The sequence below is a fragment of the Tachyglossus aculeatus genome, chromosome 15 (genome assembly GCF_015852505.1).
Source record: "Tachyglossus aculeatus isolate mTacAcu1 chromosome 15, mTacAcu1.pri, whole genome shotgun sequence".
NCBI classification, from domain to species: domain Eukaryota; kingdom Metazoa; phylum Chordata; class Mammalia; order Monotremata; family Tachyglossidae; genus Tachyglossus; species Tachyglossus aculeatus.
Genome location: NC_052080.1, coordinates 8,108,201 through 8,127,870, shown reverse-complemented (window position 1 = coordinate 8,127,870; position 19,670 = coordinate 8,108,201). Strand labels below are relative to the sequence as shown.

General features: G+C 44.6%; 2 protein-coding genes across 2 annotated transcripts; both read left to right on the top strand.

Moving 5' to 3' along the window:
- Positions 1–272: 272 nt before the first annotated feature.
- TLR7 (toll like receptor 7) lies at positions 273–5,188 on the top strand. The gene is made up of 3 exons (XM_038757125.1): positions 273–280; positions 1,316–1,451; positions 1,630–5,188. Exons 1-3 carry the CDS (start codon positions 273–275, stop codon positions 4,792–4,794), a joined length of 3,309 nt encoding a protein of 1,102 aa, XP_038613053.1. The 3' UTR covers positions 4,795–5,188.
- A 6,018-nt stretch (positions 5,189–11,206) lies between these two features.
- Positions 11,207–18,842, top strand: TLR8 (toll like receptor 8). Its single transcript, XM_038757523.1, has 3 exons — positions 11,207–11,283; positions 12,666–12,714; positions 15,696–18,842. The coding sequence occupies exon 3, from the start codon at positions 15,702–15,704 to the stop codon at positions 18,825–18,827; it is 3,126 nt and encodes a 1,041-aa protein (XP_038613451.1). The 5' UTR covers positions 11,207–11,283; positions 12,666–12,714; positions 15,696–15,701; the 3' UTR covers positions 18,828–18,842.
- Positions 18,843–19,670: the final 828 nt, after the last annotated feature.

Below are 19,670 nucleotides of genomic sequence, written 5' to 3'. Positions count from 1 at the left end.
TGCTCCGCACACAGTAAGCGCTCAATAAATACGATTGATGATGATGATGATGATAAATGCGGTGGAAAAGCACGAAAGGTCTAGACCAGAAAGCATCTGGTAGTCAAGACAGAACTTGAGGAAGCTGATGCTTACCTTGAGCATAAAGGGGGAATCTGTGCATATTCAGAGGCCCAGACACAAGAAGCTTCCCACAACTAGAAGAGATCTGGGTTTAAAATGAAACAGAATATATCGAGTACCTATTCTGGGCATGGCACTATACTAGGCACATGGGAAGGTATACCTTCAGTAAAAGCTATAGCCACTGCCCTCCAGGAGCTTACGATTTAATTCCAGTACGATTCCATTACGGATCTCCAAACATGAAGGAGACAGTTGATGAAACCTCCTCTGATCCCCTTTGGGGCTTTTATGGTCAAGATCTGGTGATGATGGGAGACTAACCACCTCCTTCCCACTAGGAAAGTAATTCAACAAGGAACAGCGTGTCAGCAGGGTTTGGAGCAGCCGTGGTGCTGCTGTGTAACTTTGGGCAAGTCACTTCACTTCTCTGGGCCTCAGTTACCTCATCTGTAAAATGGTGATTGAGACAGTGAACCCCACGTGGAACAGGGACTGTATCTGACCCCATCTGCTTGTATCCCGCTTAGCGCTTAGTACAGTGCTCTGCACACAGTAAGTGCTCAATAAATACAACTGAATGAATGAACAATGCTTGGTACATAGTAAGCCCTTAACAAATACCATAATTGTTATAAAAAGTATGAAGAGTTGGGATTTGAGTGGTAATGATAGAGAATGATTAATCAAGAATCAACAAGTGGATAAAAACCTAAGAGGAACAGGTCACAAAATTATGGGATTCAAAATATTCTGGGAAGGAAGAAAGCAGGGGAAATCTGACCTAGGGGAAAAAGCATAGCATTAGGAGGCCAGAGACCTGGATTCTAATCCCGGCTTTGCCAGTTACCAGCTGTTTGACCTTGGACAAATTATTTGACTTCTGTGCCTCCGTTTTCTCATCTGTAAAATAGGAATTAAATGTCCATTAAATGCCCATTTAATGTTCTCTCTCCCTCTTTGGCAGTAAACGCATTTAAGTAGCATTTAAGAGCCCTTCGGATGTAATGCAGTCCACTGTACTAAGTGCTTGGGAAATACAGAATAAAGAAGTGGCCAATTCCCTTCCCACAAGGTGCTTTATATCCTAATGCTGACCACTATGCCTAAACTCACTGTTCCCCAAACTTCCTTCTGCTTCAACATACGTTTTCCTCTGTTTAATACCTGGAGGACTTTTTTCCGATTACAGATGCATTTACAGGTCAGACCCACATTCCGGGCCCGCTCAGGCCAGAAAGCATCTGTTGAAAGGAAATGTAGTGAACAAGTTGCAGTTTCCCAAAATGCCTCCGTCGCGAACTGCCATGGACAATGCTGGAGAGATGGTGTGGCTCTGAGGTTGCCCGGGAGCACTTTCCATTTTTTACAGGCAGCACTTCATAGAGAAAGATGGTAGTATACTGCTCAGTGATAAATTCGAAGAAGAAAATATTAACCCAAACAACGAATGTGGAAAATCATGTCAATCGGTATTCAGTTCTTCCCTGTCTTTGGCTCTTTCAGGAATTTCCCAGGTGGCCACTGAGCCACTGGTACTTTGTTCTCTTGCAACTGTTCCTGTTTTCCAAGCTTCCCGGGGCCGTGTGGTTTCCAAAAAGCCTGCCCTGCGATGTCACGACGGATGCCCCGGCGGCCGCCCCAGAAACCGCGGTGGTCGTCAACTGTACCGAACGGCATCTGACTGCAATCCCCCAGGGGATTCCTGCCAACGCCACCAACCTGACCCTCACCATTAACCACATACCGAACATCGGCCCCGCATCTTTCAACGGCCTGGTCGACCTGGTGGAGATTGACTTCAGGTGCAACTGCGTCCCTGTCCGTCTCGGGGCCAAAGACCACGTGTGCACCGAGAGGCTGGCGATCAAGGATGGCAGCTTCGCCAGGCTGACCCGCCTGAAGTCGCTGTACCTGGACGGAAACCAGCTCCCCGAGATTCCGCGGGGACTTCCTCCCAGCTTGCAGCTATTGAGTCTCGAAGCCAACAGCATCTTCTCCATCATGAAAGAGAACCTGACAGAACTAGCCCACATTGAAATCCTCTACCTGGGTCAGAACTGCTATTATCGCAATCCTTGTAATGTATCATTTTTCATAGAAGCTGCTGCCTTTGAGGACATGAGAAGTTTAACGGTCCTGTCCCTCAAAGCCAACAACTTATCTGCTGTGCCCGCCGGTTTGCCATCCAGCCTCAAGGAGCTCTACCTGTATAATAACATGATCGAAGTTGTCAATAAAGCTGACTTTCAAGACCTCAAACAACTGCAAATACTAGATCTGAGTGGCAACTGTCCACGCTGTTACAATGTCCCCTTCCTCTGTACTCCCTGCCCAAATGACTCGTCCATAAGGATCGATCCAAACGCTTTCGATTCGTTGACTCAACTGAAAATTTTACGCCTGCACAGCAATTCCCTCTACCACGTCCCCACAAGCTGGTTTAAAAACACTAAGAAGCTGGAGGCCCTTGATCTCTCACAAAACTTCCTCGCCAAAGAAATGGGCGAGGCCAGATTTTTACACTCTCTTCCCAACCTTGTGGAACTGGATCTGTCCTTCAATTTTGAGCTGCGGGTCTACCCGGCCTTTCTGAACTTGTCTAAGGAGTTTTCTTCCCTGAGAAAGCTCAAAGTTCTGAGGATCAGGGGTTACGTCTTTCAGGAACTGAAAATCGATCACCTCTCGCCTTTGCTCAGCCTCCCACGCCTTGAAGTCCTCGATCTGGGCACGAACTTCATCAAAGTGGCGGACCTGAGCGTGTTCAAAAAATTCCGGGCCCTGAGGAGCATAGATCTCTCGATGAATAAAATATCACCCTCCTCGGGAGAATCCAGCGGAAATGGTTTCTGTTCCTTGCCCCAGGCTTCGGCAAACCACTACAGTCACCAGCTCCTCCGGGAAATGCATTACTTTAGGTTTGATGAATTTGGGCGCAGTTGCAAGTTCAAAAACAAAGAGGATCAGTCTTTCCCACCTGCCAACGAGGCCTGCCAGAATTACGGGGAGACCCTAGATTTAAGCAAGAACAACATCTTTTTTGTGAATCCCACTGATTTTCAGCATCTCTCTTTCCTCAAGTGCCTCAATTTGTCTGGAAATGCCATTAGCCAGACTCTCAACGGCAGTGAATTCCAACCCCTGAAAGAATTGCGGTATCTGGACTTTTCCAACAATCGGCTTGATCTGCTCTACTCAACAGCTTTCCAGGAGCTTCAGAAACTGGAAGTCCTAGATCTTAGCAGCAACAGCCACTACTTCTTGTCAGAAGGGATCACTCACATGCTCAACTTCACCAAGAACCTGCTGTTCCTCAAGAAGCTGATGATGAATGGGAATGAAATCTCAACCTCAACCAGCACCATGATGGAAAGTGAGTCGCTTGTAGCTTTGGAATTCAGGGGAAATCACCTAAATGTATTATGGAGAGATGGAGATACCAGATATTTGAAGTTCTTCAAGAACCTGACCAGTTTGGAGCAACTCGACATTTCTGAAAACTTACTGAGTTTCTTGCCTCCCAGCGTCTTTGAGGGAATGCCCCCGAAGCTGAAGGACCTCAACCTGGCCAAGAATGGGCTCAAGACATTTAACTGGGGGAATCTCCACTTTCTGAGGAATCTAGAAACCTTGGATCTTAGCTACAATTTGCTGAAGACTACTCCTAGGGAACTGTCCAACTGCTCCAGAAGCCTCAGGAAACTTATCCTGAGGAATAATCAAATCAAACACTTGACAACACACTTTCTCCGAGGTTCTCTCAAGCTGAGGTACCTGGACCTCAGCTACAATAAGATCAAGATCATTCAGCAGTCCAGCTTTCCAGAAAGCATCATCAACAACCTAGAGATGCTACTTCTGCATCACAATCCATTTTTATGCACCTGTGACGCAGTGTGGTTTGTCTGGTGGATAAACAGGACCCAAGTTACGATTCCCTACCTTGCTACGGAGGTCACCTGTGCAGGGCCTGGAGCCCACAAAGGACAGAGTGTGGTCTTACTCGATCTCTACACCTGTGGGCTAGATTCCATCGATGTGATCCTATACCACGTATCTGTATCGATCACTCTCTGCCTGATCATCACCGCGGTTACAAATCATCTCTATTTCTGGGACGTCTGGTACAGCTATCACTTCTTCACCGCCAAGCTCAGAGGATATCGTCGGCTGGTCTCGCCAGAAGCTTGCTATGATGCGTTCATCGTCTACGATGCCAAGGACCCGGCCACGGCGGAGTGGGTCTTGAGCGAGCTGGTGGCCAAATTAGAAGACCAAAGAGACAAGCAATTCAATTTATGCCTGGAGGAGAGAGACTGGTTACCAGGGCAACCGGTGTTGGACAACCTTTCCCAGAGCATACAGCTGAGTAAAAAAACTGTGTTTGTGATGACGAACGCCTTCACGAAGTCAGGGAACTTCAAGACAGCATTCTACTTGGCTCACCAGCGGCTTATGGATGAGAAGGTCGACGTGATCATCTTGATATTCCTGGAGCGGGTTTTACAGAACTCCAGGTATCTCCAGCTCCGGAGGAGGCTTTGCGGCCGCTCAGTGCTTGAGTGGCCCGCCAACCCCCAGGCTCAGCCTTACTTCTGGCAGTGCCTGAGGAGCGCGCTAGCCACCGACAACAAGGCGGCCTATGGGAAACTCTTCCGAGAGACCGTGTAGTTTGCATTTTGGCCAACTGCCACAAAGGAAAGCATCAGTGTTCCTAAGGGCACGCTGAGACAGCAATGCCCTAGGCCAGGAGTCCCTCAAACGCTGAGGGAACTCTCAGCAGTCCACCACCTACTGGGAAATCACCGATACTTAGTGTCATCTGCTCATGATGCCCAAGAAGTGGGCAGTTTACTTGTTTCCCTGGGCCCAAAGGGTTTGCTGTGTGCAGAAGGCTATGCTGCTCTCAGCAACGCCAATGATTCAGATATTGGCCAGGCCAAGGCCCACTATGATACCTAATGAACTACACTACCTGGTTGTAGATCCAGATTTCAAGAAGAATCTTGGCTACTGGAAACAGAAAGCATCTCCAGGGCCTAGGCCTTTAGACACAGACACACAAAAACACTCTCTCTTTCTTTCTTGCTGTCTCTCTCTCTCTCTCTCAAAAACACACACACACACACACAGCTGTGCTTCATACTCAAAGACAAAGCCTGGGCTGTAGGCACAAAACCACACATCAGTGCTAAGCCAGTCCCTCCAGGGTTGTCCCAGACCCACACCCTCCTGACTGACAGCTCTGACGGAAATCTAGTTTGCTCATCTGTTGTCAGCCGGAGGAGTTTCGTGGTAATTTCCAGAGTCCACAGAGTCTAGCACTGGGAACAGTGCAACATTACAGAATCCCTACCTCCTGGGGAAGGGCCGTCAAGCAGACTGACTCCTGGGCTGATCAGAAAGCCACACAGAAGCACAATCACACTGTCAAAAAATCTGTGTCCACCCAGGTTCACAAAAGTGGTTCCCAGATAATTTCCAAATATTTTGACCAAGTTCTTGTTTTTTCTTACTCACCCTCCCATCTTTTGTTCTGAGGGGAAAGGGACTGGACTTGTGAGGGGTTGGGATTTCGGGGAAATGAGCACTGGGGGTGTCCCATGAGAACTTGGCATATACTGCTGATGAGCACATGGATTGGAGTAGAATCCTGCTCTCCTCTTCACCTTTTCCCAAGCATACGGGAACGTACCGAGTTGAGTTCACAAGAAAATGACAATTTGCTATTCCAAATGAAACTTGGATAGAATATGTACCTCGTGAAGGCAAGAGGAAGCAACAGGATTGCTGAAATTCCTAACTTTGGCTACGACACGTTGTCAAAATTACTATATTTCAATATTACAATTATGTTTTGGAATGTTATGAATTCTCACTGAATCAATGGACCACCTAAACTACCACATTCTTTTTTATTTGCAATTAAACCTTTATGCAGCTAGGAATTCTAACTGTTCAAAAAATTATAATAGTAAACAGCATGACATAATATTCATTATAGAAAACTGTGCCTCACTGTGAGCTCGTTGTGGGTAGAGAATGTCTGTTGTTATACTGTACTCTCCCAAGTGCTTAGTACAGTGCTTTGCACACAGTAAGTGCTCAATAAAATGACTGAATGAACACAAACCTACATCATCACCTTCATAGAAAAATATTTCATTCTTTAGAAATAATGAATATATCTACAATTATTCACTATGTTTGAGTGTCAACAATATATACCAGTTCTTTGCAGAGTGATACCTTTCATGTCAGCTTTGGTTTGAAACCAGTAAACACGGCCCGATGAGAAAAGGTCTGAGTTCTAAACCTGGCCCCACTATTTATTTGCTGTGTGACCTTGGACAAGTCACTTAACTTCTCTGGGCCTCAATTTCTTCATCTGGAAAATGGAGATTAAATACCTGATCTCCTTCCCACCCTTTGCAGGTTGAAACAAAGGTGGACCACAACCAAATGGGAAACTTTCATTACAGGGTACAGCTGTTGCTGAAAATAACGCACTTCATCTCTGACTGTCCACTCAATCATTTTTATCTGGCCTGTACAGCATTGTACCCAGAGTAAAATTGCTTCCCGAAAAGACCATCGATCTAGGGTAGATAAGTAATGCAGAAGAGCTGCCATTATCTTGGAGTCAGTGAGTCAATCAGCCAGTAGCAGGATTGCAAATGCCAAGAATAGTAGCTGATCATCAGAGGTTGGGACCTTCATTTTACAAGACACAATTTTGAGTTCTCTTTCCTTTATGGCTCACTTCCCAGCAAAAAATGAAGGGAAACATTGGCAATTATCCAGTTAATTAGATCAAGGTAGGCAGACAAGCCGGTTTGTGCAGAGTGATTGGAATCAGTTAGCTGGACAATGTCTGAATCTCTCCTTTGCTTTAAACCCATAGATCAAGATCAAGTCTATAGCTTAGTCCCTCAGGTGGAGGCCAACCAGCTTCATCAGGGGTAGGTGTTGGGATGATGACTGAAAACAAGGCAGTATGTTGCTGCGGGATGGGGAGATAAAACAAGAGTCCTGAAAAGCCAGAAAGTCCGCACAAATGTCTTAAAGACACGGGGAAGCAATTTCTCAAACAATGAAGCCAACCAACCACTCTGACTTGGGGCCATAAGCAGATATTTATTGTCCCACGTGGGACAACCTGGTCACCTTGTAACCTCCCCAGTGCTTAGAACAGTGCTTTGCACATAGTAAGCGCTTAATAAATGCTATTATTATTATTATTTTATTATATTTGGCGAAGGCCATAAATCCCAGAGGCAAATTAGAAAGCAGTAACAGAGGCTGCAGGTAGCAAACAGTTCACCAAAGGGCAAAACTCAATAAAAGCATCCTGCGCGATCAATCAATCAATCATATTTACTGGGCGCCTATTGTGTGCAGAGCACCGTACTAAACACTTGGGAGAGCACAGTTTAACAGAGTTGGTAGACACGGTCCCTGTCCACAGTGAGCTTAGAGTCCAGAGGATGAGCTCACACTCTAGAGGGATTGAGTGTCTGGGCTACACGGATGCTGAAAAGACATTTGTGGCCATTTCAGCCACACCCTCGTTGTCTTTGTCAACGATAATATAAGCACTATAGACTTAGACTGTAAAACCCTTGCGATACGGGGCCCGTGTCTGACCTGATTAACCTGTATATACCAGTATAGCGCTTAGAGCAGCGTTTGACACATAGTAAGTGCTTAACAGATACAAAAATAATACTACTATATATCCATGTATTGCCTACAGGGAGTCATCTTCAACTATTCTAAACAATACATATATAGTTGAAGAGCACTTGAAGATGACACACACACTCACTCTATGCATTTACTTTGACCACGCTAGTTGCAAATTCTTCTGAGTTTCCTAAGTGCCTAGTACAGTGACCTGCAAGAGGTGATTAATAAATACTACAACTTTTCCTTCCTTCCCGACTCCGAGAGCAACAACTTTGGGTTAGAATCAGCAGTGCTGATTTTCTACACTGTCCCAAATTCACTGGAACTGTGATTAATCCTCTGTGCTGTCTTTGCTAACCATACCTAGACTCATAAACAAAACAGAGGCCAGAATGTAGCAGAATTATCGCCTCTACACACAGGAAAGGAACTGAGGACCAGGAAACCCAGCCAGGCCCCTGGCCACAGGCAACATGTAGGCTAGCGCGGGTGCTAAATTCTCCCAGCTTTCAGTCAAACAATATTTCCATTTACCCCACAGGAATGGAAAACACAACTCTTCACTTGGGGTTAACTACTTCCCAAGCGCTTAGTACAGTGCTCTAAACACAGTAAGCGCTCAATAAATACGATTGATTGATTGATTGAGGGGGCAGCTTTTATTCTGAAACTACCATCGACAACAGTGTCAACTAAAGGAAGCAGGCTGTATTTGGGGTAGGATTTCCTGTTGTGCAGCCGGTGTGCTATAAAAACCAAAAATACACTTGGTTTTATTTCCTCATAAATCACCCAAACCCAAACTGGAGGGCAATATTGATTTCAGCACAAAAGCACAGAAAATGAGCCTCAGAGCAAGGGATGTGACCTGGCTGATCTTGAAGACAATCTAGCAGGGATCCCTGCAGGCAAAAAATTCCAAGTCCATGCAAATTAAAAACATTGTGTTTTGTTTCAGTGTTGACCAAGAGCATGAAATCAAGAAAGCCATAATGTTTCAATGTTTGTTTGAAAGCATCTCAGATTTGAAACAATCTCAGATCGCTGCTTGCTGGAGGAAAAGGGAAGAAGAGACATAAGGGTCATGAGATTAATGACATCAACAAGAAGAAATTTTCAAATTGGCTTCCTTCTGTTTTGCCAATGAGCAGTGATTACTTAAAATAAGAGTTGTAGTCCTCTGTTCTTCTTCTATTTAAGTTAAACATTTGCCCTTTCATTCCTCCCAGGGGCTACTACATTTCGGGTGAAATTAATAAAATCTTTCATGTTCAGTTTCGGGTCATCTGCAATAAAAGGTGGACTATAAACGTAAACTAATTTGGCTATGTTGACAAGTGGCAGAGCTGGGATTAGAGCACACATCTTCTGATTCCCAAGCCCAGGCTCTTGCCGCTACGTCATGTTGCTTCTTAACACCAACCTGGGACACAAAGTAATGAATTTTATTCTGATAACTTGACTCCTGTCCACCTGTTTTGTTTTGTTGTCTGTCTGCCCCTTCTAGACTGTGAGCCCGTTGTTGTGTAGGGGCCGTCTCTATATGTTGCCAACTTGAATCCCAAGCATTTAGTACAGTGCTCTGCACACAGTAAGCACTCAATAAATGTGATTGTATGAATGAGTGAATGAATTTGTTATTGATCAACTAACATCAACCTGTAAAATATTTTTTCAAAAGCGTATTTTACCTCCCACTAGCAGAAAGCAAAGATGACTGACAAATCAACAGAAATCTTTCACTAATGTCTTATTAAAAATTCATGTCATTCATTCATTCATTCAATCACATTTATTGAGCACTTACTGTGTGCAGAACACTGTACTAAGCGCTTGGGAAGTACAAATCAGCAACATAGGACATAACTAAATATCCTTTCAGTTACTTCAGAAGTGAAATATTCTTTATGATCATAAAATATAGGCTGTTAAGAAGAATTAAGCACTTACTGAACAAGGAAGAGAAATTACCACCACAAAGCCTGCAGACCAGGGAATATTTTAACATGAAATTAAGTTTCAAAAAGATAACCACTGTTGCTTTTCCAACTTAAAAATACCCAGAAACTGGCTAGATTCTGTTCCTCTGTAATTTCTATGTGTTTCTTAAACTTTTATGTTGGAATTCTGAGGAGAGAGTCTGCATATTTGGTGGATGTCACAGAGTTTATTCCATTGGAAGGGTGCCAGTTCAGAAGAAAGCATAAGACCTCAAAGCTGCAGGTTAAAGGGGCCAAGGGAGACATTCACAGCTACTAAACACTTTACACCCCCTGACTGCTCCTCCCACCCAGACAGCCTCCACATCCTGAACCAAATTTATAATTTCCAGCTAGCCTCACCCACTCCTCACCTTGCAGTTAGCCTAAATTCCGATCCTCTTCTCGCCATTAATAAAAATAATTATGGTGTTTGTTAAACTCTACTAAGCTTGGAGATGTATACGGTACTATTTCATCGATCCCTGTCTCCCATGGGGTTCACAGGCTCTCCCCAAGACATTTAACTCATGTCATTATTATTATCGTCATTGTTACTACTAATAACAACAATAATATAGCATTATTATTAATCCCTTACTATGTCTCAAGCCCGGCAGCTGTCCCGTTCTTTCAGCAGCGGTGAAAGACCTGGGAGTGAAGCTGAAAGGGCTCACCCTGCTTGGCCTAAAGTGGATGAAGAAGACCTCCATCTCCAAACCTGCCTATCCCTCTTTTGGAAACACTTTCAGAAGTAAAGCTTCATTTTCTTTCCATCCCCTCTCTCCATTAGTTTGCCTCATATGGGATGGAGACTATGTCAGATCTAGCTGTATTGTATTCACCCCAGAATTTAGCATGGGGCTCGGCATCTAGTCAGCTCTTAATAAATACTATAATGATCATTATTAATAGACAAACAACAAGGGAGGAGGGGTTTTTTCGTGTTCAATATCAGTCTATCTTACTTAGATTACATTTTAAAAGTTGAACACTGTCTCTACTTTTCTCCTCAGGGATCTTTCTCAAAGCTTGGCTGGGTCTTTGCTTACTGGTAGGGGTGAGGTTGAGTGGGGGAAAACCGCTAATGCGAGGCCCAGGTACTTGGAAGAGGATCCAGCCAGCATGGCCCATGGGTCTGGTTTTATGCCAGGCACTTTGGTTTTCCACTGGTCTGTCAATCAATCAATCGTATTTATTGAGTGCTTACTGTGTGCACAGCACTAAGCACTTGGGAGAGAACCATATGACTGAGCTGGTAGACACGTTCCCTGCCCACAATGAGCTTATGGTGCAAATACCTCACTGTATGACGTTATGCCTCATTTTTATTTTCAAATTCTCAGTCTCTGTCACTACAGAGTGTCACAGCTCAGAAGTGGCGCCCCTGTTTACCAGAAACTGGGCAGAAAGTGGCACAGCTCTGGATCAAGGACCCAGGAGAAAAGGGAAGTGGGGGCAGGGGCCAGCTGTCGGCATGCTCAGCAAGGAGGTAAGTTCTGCAAATTTCCCCAAAGAACCTTCTCGTGTGCATCCTCACTGCACCTGGACTTTCTCAATTTAACGGAAATTACGTTTTGGGGTCGGCAAAGCGGTGTCTGGAATTCTTTAGTGCAGCCAGTGATGACGCTACATCCAGCCCCCAGGATGTCAGCCCTTCATCGATCCTAGGACTGACCCAGGGTGTTTTCATCTATTTGGTCCCTGGGGCAGCCGTACGCGCCCACTTGACGGAACAGAGTCACACGGGCACATCTCAGAGCCTGATTCATATCTTGCCTCCAGGCTTTGGGCAATCTGCCTGTTTCTTTTCTGGCTGACAGCATTGGCTTACATGCTTCAGCTCCGTGCTCTTCCCTGACCAGTCCTCCAAGATTCAGAGTTGGTGAGTTCAGTTTCCTTTGTTTGACCTCACGGATAAGCAGCCTTCCAACAGGTAACCTGGGCCTGAGTAGATATCTGCTTTCACTTGCAAACTGTGTGTGTTTTGTTGTAGCTTCTCACGGGTCCACTAAATTAGAATTTATCTGGTCTAGGGCTCCCGGTTTTAAATAAACTCATTTACTGGGTTTTCATTTCTATGGACATTTCAACATTCCGGATATAACCGGGAATGTTTCTGAGTCTATCCTCCAATTTTAATGGTTGGCCTCTTTTCCTAAACTTCCAACCTCCCGATAATTTAATCAAATGGTGATTGGGAACTCCGACAGCAAACATAAAGCAACTACAGTTGAAGCCTTGTGCTCAGTCGTAGGCTAGCCCAGTGGCCTGTAGAATTATTTTGTCTCTATTTTAAGGCATAATACTGGCATCTAGTGGTTCAAATAGTTCAGTCGCAAGTACTTCGGGAAGCAAAAATGACTAGTATTAATTCCTTTGTCCACGGTTTTGCCCCCAGAGAAATTTCGAGTGGATTGTACGGCAGGGAACTCAATCACCCTCATCACTTGGGAGCAATTCCTTCTCCCAGAGCTATATTGTCTCAGGCTAGCTGAAGGGCTCTGCTCTTCTGTTTGAACAGAGACCAAGCAGCTGCCTCTTCTCAGCCCCAGTCTTCTATGTTAATAAATCTATGCTCTTTCAAAACAGTATGATTTTAAAATGTCCCCCCAAAAAATCCCTGCTCCTATTTGGACTTCTTTCTGCTCGGTCAGTTTTCAAATACATTTTTGAGGCAGTTTGACTGGGAAGTGATTTTGCAATAATTAAATCTGCTTCTGCCCTTCCTACATGAACTTCTGCAAAGTAGGTTCCGCTGAGGATGAAGTGGCTGGTTTAGGGAAGTTAATCTGTTTACTTTTGGCTCTCTGGGTGCTTTAAAAGTCTTCAGAGTACCAGCTCCTAATTCTTTTTATTATTATTATTTCAAAGAATGCTCTAGTGGAATGAAAACTGGCAGACCAAATCCAGAGGAACCACAGTAAGTCTCTGAATTATTTCACCAAAGTTTTGATTTCAACTGATTTCTGATTTAGAAACATGATTTGGTGTGAAGCCCAGGAGTGAGAATGTGACCAATTTCTGACTAAATGAAAGTTATCCATAACAAGCTAAGCACAATCAATTAAAGGTTTAACATGGAAGGGGTCAGGCACTGTTACTTATTTTTGCATTCTTTAAAATTACTTAGTACCATAACTGAATCTAGAAATTCAATGTGCTGACTGCCCATTGTTTTCAAACAGATGCACTCCGAAACCATTACAATATGAAGTAAAGGGTGGAGACAGATGTGAAATCTATTATTTCTGAAAGGATTACTTTTTTTAAGAATCATGTACAAAGTTAGTGCTCTCTTATTTTAGTGATTTACGTTCCCTTTGAAAAACAATTAACTGTCAAAGCTCTTTAAAGAATGACTTGGTTAAGTAATTTTTGAATGACAAATCGTGCTTACAAAGAGTACAACTAATCAAGAGGAAGAAACAGTCTCACATGCTAAGCTCCAGCGGCCCCGTGGCTTTCTTTGAGAGGAATGAGCAAATATCCCGCTGGCTCTGTCTGATGCCATCCTGGCATCCCCTTGCCATGTCTTGGTACCAAGAGCCACAGCTTTAGCCGCATCAGAGATGGGGGTCCTCTCAGGAGTAGGCAGGCTGGGGTGGGGAAGGAGTACTTAGGGAGACTGTGCCATGAATACCCACCCTCCCCTCCCCTCCTGCATCTCCCTCCAGGAGTGAGATGTGTACAAGAAGCTCACTGCACTGCTCACCGTCACCTTCAAGAACAGAGCCTCTGCAGAAACCTTCGGCTGGAACTAGGTGGGAGGTGGCTTGTGGAGGGGAGGAAAGAGAATGAGCTCAGGGGTGGACTTTACAGAGCTCCTTCTACACTGTAAACTCCTTGTGAGTAGGGATCACGTCTCTGCACACAGTAAGTGCTCAGTAGATACCACTGATGGATACATTTTAATTAATCCTTTGCAGTTGAGCTTTAAAAAAAAAAGCCAACTTTAAAATACTCTGAGCTTGGGTGGAACAATGATGCTTCCCTGTCCCACAGCCTCACGAAACCTCAACCTGATATGAGAAATGCAATGAGGAGCAGTCTGAAGTGATGTTACCTGAGCACAGACCTCCCTGGAATGAAGACTGGGTCCCTCTAGCCTCTTTGGGAAAGAACAGAGGGTCTCAACCATAGAGAAAATAGTTTATGCTCTGGCCCACCTTAGAGGAATTCATTTTGGGTGTGTATTCACTGTTGGGGGAAGCAGCGCTTAGAACAGTGCTTTGCACATAGTAAGCGCTTAACAAATACCATCGTTAATAATAATAAAAAGGAGGAGGCAAATTATGAGGGGGAAATGTGCCCGCGCTAACTGCCGGCAAACAAAGGGAAACACATCGTTTCAAAGGGGTAAGCAGCTGGAATTCACACCATGGGAAATTGTGCTGGCTGAGCAAACCAAAGACCTATTCAGGAGGGAGAGGTTCCTACTGGGGCCCTAAAGTACTTGAGGGGAAATTAAGGATTAATTCTGGGGAGGGGACTTAGGGATATTGGATATTATGATGGATGGCAAGGAGGACAGTCATCATCCTGTTTCTTCAAGCATCTTAGCACTCGCCAAGACAGAATATTGGACTGAAGAAATCACATTGGTCTGGCCAAACCATTCTATTTCTGGTACTGCATTCTAGATTGTGAGCCCACTGTTGGGTAGGGACCATCTCTATATGTTGCCAACTTGTACTTCCCAAGTGCTTAGTACAGTGCTCTGCACACAGTAAGCGCTCAATAAATACGACTGATTGATTGATTGATTGATTGATAATAAGCATTGTTACCTAACTGTCCTACAGGTCAGAGACAGTACCTACCTACTCAGAGGCAGCCATCTGCTTTTCACCTTCATCAGTTTCAAAGGGTAGCATCCTGAGGCCATGCTCTGCACACCAAATACCAAATGGATGGCCTCGGAGTGTCCTTACAGTTTAAATACTGGGCCACTAGACACTCTATAGTCAATCTATGAAAAGTACTTGGGGAAGACTTCTTTTTTAAGCTAACCTGTTGAGGGAATAAAACATATGAAGACAAACAGGTCTTTCTTTCAAAATGATCTACAAAACTGAGCCCCATAGTAATGTGTGGCGCGTACAATGGAACTGTAAGGTAAATAATTTCCCTTAATGCTTAGGATCCTCTATGTAAATGACCCATCTTCGAAGGCTTTCTGCCTCCCGTGAGGCATAACTTCATAACACTAAGGGACTCGGAAGCTGGAGGCCAATCTGGCTCATCAGAATTATTTGTGTTAACGGTACTTTTCCTGTTTGGATTTTTTTGGTGGTGGTGGTGGTATTCATTAAGCATTTACCATGTGCCAAGCACTATACTAAGCATTGGGGAAGATAAAAGATAATCAAGACAGGCACAGGTCCTGTCCCTCAAAGGGCTCAGAGTCTAAGTAGGAAGGAGATCCGGTATTTAATCCTCATTTTACAGCTGAGGAAACTGAGGCCCAGAGAAGTCGTAGCTTGCTCAAGGTCAAATGGCAGGCATGTGGCGGAGCTAGGATTAGTACCCGGATCCTCTGACTCCGAGGCCTGTGCTCTGTCCACTAAGGCACAGCGCTGCTATGGGCCATATAAAATTGAAGGAGATGCAGTAAGGGAGGGGCTGGATCATTTTTCACCACATAAGAGATACATCCTTCTTAAGTGATGCCACAGTACGCAGGAAAGAGAGTAATAAGATTTTTAAAAATAAATTATAAGCTTCATTTTGGCGCAGTTTACCTGATCATTATCTACTCAGACTTCAGCAAGCCATGCTTTCAGATATTTATCTCAGAGTTCTATAGTCACTGGATCCACCATTAAAACATTGTGACTGTTGTACTTAAACTGCTGTTTAAAAAAATAAAATGTAAACCCTCTCACTTTTCTTATTCCTTAGGGAAATATGGCTCTTAAAACCTCAAGCCTCATCATTCTGTTTCTTCACAAGGCCCTCGCCGAGATGAGTTACCCTAGAACCTTTCCCTGTGATATCAGGAGGGAGAATGCCTCCCTCATGGCCGACTGCAGCGCCCGCCGGCTCAGGGAGGTCCCCGACAGAATGGACATCGACGTGACCGAGTTGGACCTTTCCGACAACTTCATCGGGGCCGTAACAACGGAATCATTCCGAGGCTGGCAGAACCTCACTCTGATAAACCTCAACAGGAACACCAACTCCGAGAAATGGCATGACAATCTCAACCTTTGCCAAAGAGGGATGACTATCAAAGACGGCGCCTTCTTTAACTTAACAAAGCTACGGGCTTTATTCCTGGACAATAATCAGCTATGCAGACTGCCCACTGGTTTGCCATCTTCCTTGACGACCCTGAGCGTCATTCTCAACAACGTGGTTTCCGTAACTAAAGAAAACACTTCGGAACTGGCTCACCTGGAAGAACTCTACCTGGGATGGAACTGTTACTATGGCAACCCCTGCCAACAGTCATTTTACATAGAGGACGGGGCGTTTGAAAACCTTACCAGTCTCACCTTGCTGTCGCTCTCCTTTAACAACTTGTCCCAGGTGCCTCCCAGGTTGCCCCTGTCGCTGCAGAAACTTTACCTCAGCAATAATGAGATCAGGCACATCAGCGGCGACGATCTGAAGGGACTGGCCAACCTGCAGGTCCTCGACTTGAGTGGGAACTGTCCGAGGTGCTTCAACGCCCCGTTTCCCTGTCAGCCCTGTGAGAAAGGCGCATCCCTCCACATAGACCTGCACGCTTTTCGGAACCTGAACAAACTGAGCCACTTGAACCTGTCTAGCACCTCTCTCACTAGCGTACCCGCCGCCTGGTTTTACAATATGCCCAATCTCAAGGTGCTGGACCTCGAATTCAACTTCTTGCTACCCGAAATCGCCTCCGGCGAGTTCTTAGCCAAGTTGACCGGGCTGGAGGTGCTGGACATATCTTTCAACTACGGCATTAAGGAATATCCAGTCTACATAAATCTCTCCGATAATTTCTCCAAACTGGTCTCTCTCCAGGCCCTGCATGTCAAAGGTTATGTGTTCCAGGAACTTAGGGAGCAAGACCTCCAGCCCCTAAACAAGCTTCCTAACCTCAGGACCATTAATTTGGGAATTAACTTTATTAAGCAAATCGATCTCATGCTCTTCCACAATTTCTCTAACTTGACAGTCATTTCTTTGTCAGATAATAAAATATCACCTCTCGTAGGGGACAGAAATAGTTATAAGGTTTCGCCCCCACGTCACATAACTCAAAAGCGCTCAACAGACGTCAAAATGGAGCCACCCGTTGGCGCTGGCATAAACCCAAACGTCGACCCGCATTCCAACGTTTACCATATCACCAATCCCTTAATAAAACCACAGTGCAGTTCTTACGGTAAAGCCTTGGATCTTAGCTTGAACAACATTTTTTTTATCGGGCAAAAACAATTCAAAGGCTTTAATGAAATAGCCTGCTTAAATTTGTCTTCAAACGGCATCGGACAAGTTTTACACGGCACCGAGTTTTCATCTCTACCTCACCTCAAATATTTGGATTTGTCATTTAATAAGCTGGACTTTGACGATGATAACGCATTCCAAGAAGTGCCAGGCCTAGAGGTATTAGATCTCAGCTATAACATACACTATTTCAGGGAAGCAGGCATCACACATCGCCTGGGATTTATTCAAAATCTAACCCAGCTGAAGGTACTAAACCTTAGCCACAATGCCATTTTTACCCTAACTGAGCATAAGCTAATCAGCAGGTCCCTGGAAGAGTTGGTTTTCAAAGGAAACCGTCTCGATATCTTGTGGAACCTTCAAGATGACAGGTACATTCAGATTTTCAGTAATCTCTTCAACCTAAGCCGACTTGATCTATCCAGCAACATGCTTCATGAGATCCCGCAAAAGGCCTTCTTCAACCTCCCAGGGACCTTAACTGAGTTATATCTAAGTAACAATCGATTAACATTCTTTGATTGGACAGTGCTACAGCAATTCCCCTCTCTCCGGCTGCTGGATATAGGTGGAAATGCGCTCTCCAGTTTAACCAGTAATGTATTTGAGTTCACACCTTCACTTCAGACACTGGTACTGAGGAGAAACAGGATTTCCCACCTTGCTGAGGGATTTCTCATGGAAGGACTAAGCCTTTCACACCTGGACCTGAGCTTCAATCACCTGAAAATCATCAACCAGTCCACATTCCAAACCAAAGCAACGAATCACTTGACAATTTTGGACTTACGAGGAAACCCCTTCGACTGCAGCTGCAAAATCGGTGACATCCGGAAGTGGATGGACGAAAACGTGAACGTCAGCATTCCCGGACTGGCGTCCGAAGTTGTGTGTGCCACACCTGGAGATCAAACAGGGAGAAGCATCATAAGCTTAGACCTAACGACTTGTGTTTCAGATACCATTGCAGTCGTTCTCTTTTGCCTCTCATTCTTGATCACAATTCATCTTATGCTGATAACTGTGGCTCATCACTTGTTCCACTGGGATGTGTGGTATATTTATCATTGGTGCAGGGCTAAACTTAGAGGTTACATATCTATCGCCACATCAAAAACTGTCTATGATGCATACATTGCCTATGATACGACAGACCCTTTGGTGACAGACTGGGTAATAAACGAGTTACGAGTTCACTTGGAAGAAAGTGAAGACAAGAAGGTTCTCCTTTGCCTAGAAGAAAGGGATTGGGACCCTGGGATAGCTATCATCGATAACCTTATCCAGAGCGTAAGTCAGAGCAATAAGACGGTATTTGTGCTGACAAAAAGGTATGCAAGAAACTGGAACTTTAAAACTGCTTTCTACTTAGCCTTGCAGAGGCTAATGGATGAGAATGTGGATGTGATTATTTTCATTCTGCTGGAGCCCGTGTGGCAGAATTCTCAGTATATGAGACTGAGGAGGAGGATTTGTAAAAGCTCTATTCTCAACTGGCCCAATAACCCCAAGGCTGAAGGCTTCTTCTGGCAAAGTCTGAAAAATGTGGTGTTGACAGAAAATGATACCAGGTATAACAGTCTGTATGCAAATTTCATTAAATAAAACTGTGAGGCTCCAGCCTTCTCGTGGGTCAGATGCTAAGAAATTAACTAACAACCTGTAAATGTGATGGGGAACGTGGTTTAAAATCCTAATGACAGTGGAAAAAAATGGGAAAATAATAATAATAATGGCACTTGCTTACTATTTGCCAAGCACTGTTCTAAGCAATGGGGTAGTTACAAGGTAATCAGGCTGGACACAGTCCCTGTCCCCACGTGGGGCTCAGTCTTAATCCCCATTTTACAGACGAAGTAATGAGGCGCAGAGAAGTGAAGTGATTTGCCCAAGGTCCCACAGCAGACATGTGGTAAAGCCGGGATTAGAACTCAGGTCCTTCTGTCTCCCAGGCCCGTGCTCTAGCCACTAAGCCATACTGCTTATCCTGACCCTAAAGTCCAGTGAGTTTTAATGGTATATTTATACTGGTGTTTTCATCCAGATGTAAAGTACACTGCCTAGAATTGGAAGTTTACCAAGGGTCACTTGGAATTTGGGTTACAGAATCTAGGTTCTTTAGCTGATAACAACAAAAGGCTTTTAGAAGGAGTCCTGTATTTATTTTCCATGGAGTAATCCTGGGATGGAAGCAGAGGTCACTCCATTCCCAAATCCATTGCAGGCGTCCTTACTGTGCTCACATTCCTACTGCTACTTTGGCATCCCACAGTAGAGTCGCTGGGCTAAAGCACTGACAGTCACACTACATTAGGGAATCTTGCACCATGGGATCGCAGGGTGTCTCATTAAAGTTCAGTCTGAACCCACCAGAGAGTATCAGCAAAAGTATTTTTTGAGCATCCACTGAATGCAATGCACTATATTAAGGACTCAAAAAAAAAGATT